At 38.8% G+C, this 3,002-nt stretch overlaps 1 protein-coding gene across 1 annotated transcript; it reads left to right on the top strand.

Annotated features, from left to right (window-relative positions):
• Positions 1 to 1,266: 1,266 nt before the first annotated feature.
• LOC149549261 (anthocyanin synthase-like) lies at positions 1,267 to 2,751 on the top strand. The gene is made up of 2 exons (XM_089792678.1): positions 1,267 to 2,146; positions 2,248 to 2,751. The coding sequence occupies exons 1-2, from the start codon at positions 1,322 to 1,324 to the stop codon at positions 2,482 to 2,484; spliced, it is 1,062 nt and encodes a 353-aa protein (XP_089648804.1). The 5' UTR covers positions 1,267 to 1,321; the 3' UTR covers positions 2,485 to 2,751.
• The last annotated feature ends 251 nt before the right edge of the window (positions 2,752 to 3,002 follow it).

The raw sequence follows: 3,002 nt of genomic DNA, 5'->3' as shown, positions 1-3,002 counted from the left end.
TAATTTAATTTTAAGTATTTATTTTGATTATGTGTACAATTTAATGACTATGTGTTCTATTTAAATCATAATTAAAAAAATAGATGTCATAATATAATAATTGTTATAATTATAATTTTTTATTAATAATGTAAGACTATGTTACTTAAATGTGATAATATATTATATATTAATACAACATAACAAAACAAATATAATTATAGTTCAAGATGTAATATTTTGATTAAATAAATAACTCGTTCATAAAATTATTAAATTGTTATTATATAATCATAATATAATAACAATACCGAGTAACAAAACATTTAAACTACTGTATTATCTAGTCTATATGAATTAGTCATTCTAACAATAAAATTACAAATTATTTTCTTCCTTCTAATATTTTATTTCCTTATACTTGTTCTAATAGGCAGGACTCATGTCCTAATAGAGCTCTTGTTATTATTATTAACTAGTAGGTCGAATCTTGAAGGAAAACTATGGAAATAACCCATGTTAGAATGAAAAAAACGGAATTCCATTTCAATGGCCAAAACCAAAACTTTTTGTATGGTTAACGTTAGAGCACCGTATACCTAGAGAAAAGGATAATATAGCGTATACGTCTTCATCATGACACCTTCGGACCGTCAGATTTTATAGCAACAATAATAATATCGATAGTTTCTCGCAATTACAGTGTCAACCAATAGCATTGCTCGTTTCCTTTAAAGTCTAGAAGATGGTGATTGTTCCTTTTACCAAATTTCTTTTTTAATCGTTATTAACTAAATATTGTACTCCATATGGAATTGTCCGTATTGTCTGTGCGATGGCAAAGTTCTCGTGACCATATTATTTATAAATCCTAATTATCAACGTTATTTATAAATCGCTGTTTATGACCTTATGAATTTAAAATCCTAATTATTTAGCAACGTTATTAATTTAAAATTTAAAAAAAAAACAAATATATTTAAAAGCAAAAAGTGCATCCAAAGCTTCCGGAACGAAGGGACGAGAAAGATCCCGAGCGCACATTCAAAGTGCTGACTTACAAGTCGTCTCGCACGCACTCAACCGCCATTCCTCTGCGCAAACTGAACCGATGATAAACTCCTCCGGAAATCTGATTTTCATTCATTCATGCCACCTCTTATGCTCGCACGTGCCAACAGTCGACCACGAGTAGCTCGTTCCGCAGAGGGGTAGATGAGAATGAGAATGAGAATGCCCATCCATCTATCTATCTATATAAATACCTCGGGTCAGAAAGAACAATTCAATGCGTTCGTTGCAAATTGCATAGAAATAGAGAGTTCAGGTCTTCTATTCCAAAATGGCACCCGCTCGAGTAGAGACATTGGCGGGCAGTGGAATTGATTCAATCCCGGCTGAGTACGTGAGGCCGATCGAAGAGAGGCCAACGGACAGCGTTCTCGATCTGAAGAACAGCAATGGCGGAGAAGGCCCTCAACTTCCCGTCGTCGACTTCGCCGGCTGGGAAAAGAGCGACGACGAACGGAAAAGAATAATGCGGGAGGTCGCCGAGGCTAGCCGAGAGTGGGGAGCCATGCAGCTGCTCAATCACGGCATCCCGGAATCTCTCATCGCTCGTCTTCAGGCAGCCGGCAAAGCTTTCTTCGACCTGCCCATCGAAGAGAAGGAAAAGTACGCCAACGACGCCGCTAACGGAAAGATCTTGGGCTACGGCAGCAAGTTGGCAAACAATGCGAGCGGGCAGCTCGAATGGGAGGACTACTACTTCCACATTCTCTGGCCGCACCACAAGCGTGACGTGGCTAACACGTGGCCCGGTTATCCTCCGCAATACGAGGAAGTGACCGACTCTTATGGAGTCCACATCCGGAAGCTGACGACCATTCTTTTGGGCGCCTTGTCGTCGGAGCTCGGTTTGGAGGAGAACCGAATGGAGAAGCTGCTGGGCGGGGAGGAGTTGGTGATGGAGTTGAAGATCAATTATTACCCGCGTTGCCCACAGCCGGAGCTCGCATTGGGAGTCGAAGCGCACACCGATATCAGTGCTCTCACTTTTCTTCTGCATAACATGGTGCCCGGACTGCAGCTTTTCCACCAGGGCAAATGGATCACCGCCAAGTGCATTCCCGGCGCTCTCATCTTCCAGCTTGGCGATCAAGTCGAGGTAAATTTGGATTATTTTTGTTTATTTGTATGAATCACTTAATTTTTTTCTTAAGAATAGCCGCAATGTACTCGTTCTAATTGACAATTGTGTGTGTAAAGATCCTGAGCAACGGGAAGTACAAGAGCGGGCTGCACAGGGGGCTGGTGAACAAGGAGAAGGTCAGAATATCGTGGGCGGTGTTCTGCTGCCCTCCGAAAGAGGCGGTGACGGGCCCCATGAAAGAGATGGTCGACGAGCAAAACCCGCCGCTCTTTCCCACCAGGACTTTCCAAGAACACATTGATTATAAGCTGTTTAGAAAGAACCAGGCCAACAAGGAAAAAGCGGGTCAATGAGAGCTGGATCTATCTACTTTGTGTTTCCAATTAATAAGTACTTGTTATGTGGTGTTTCTGGATTGTAGTAGGTACATTTGTGGGTCCGAGGGTGTTGCTATCTACAATTAATGTCTACTGATTTTTCTCTCAATGCATGTATAATCTGAATATTGTAAGCAGATATTTATATAGTTAGAAAATGATTGAAGATAACATTGTTCTCGTTCTAACTTTAATTTATTTGAAGTAAGTTTAAATATGACAAGGAATTGTAATTTTTCGAAAGACCTCTCATATAGTAATGTTTGCAAAAAGTTTTGTAATTTGCATGATTTTTTGGAATTGAAAAATACAATTTTTTGAAAATCTTATTGGCTCATGAGGAAAAAAGCAATGAAAAAATTTAATTTTCTTCAACAAAAAGACAACTATTTTTTCAACACCTCTATTAATGCAAGCATTAATTGCAACTTTATCTTTTCTTTTCTTGTGACAAGTGGATAAATTTTATTAAAAAATAATCATTTTCCTGACAC

Source organism: Cupressus sempervirens, chromosome 7, assembly GCF_028749045.1.
Source record: "Cupressus sempervirens isolate cs-2001-9-10 chromosome 7, ASM2874904v1, whole genome shotgun sequence".
Taxonomy (NCBI): Eukaryota; Viridiplantae; Streptophyta; class Pinopsida; order Cupressales; family Cupressaceae; genus Cupressus; species Cupressus sempervirens.
This window is presented reverse-complemented; position numbering and strand designations above follow the sequence as displayed.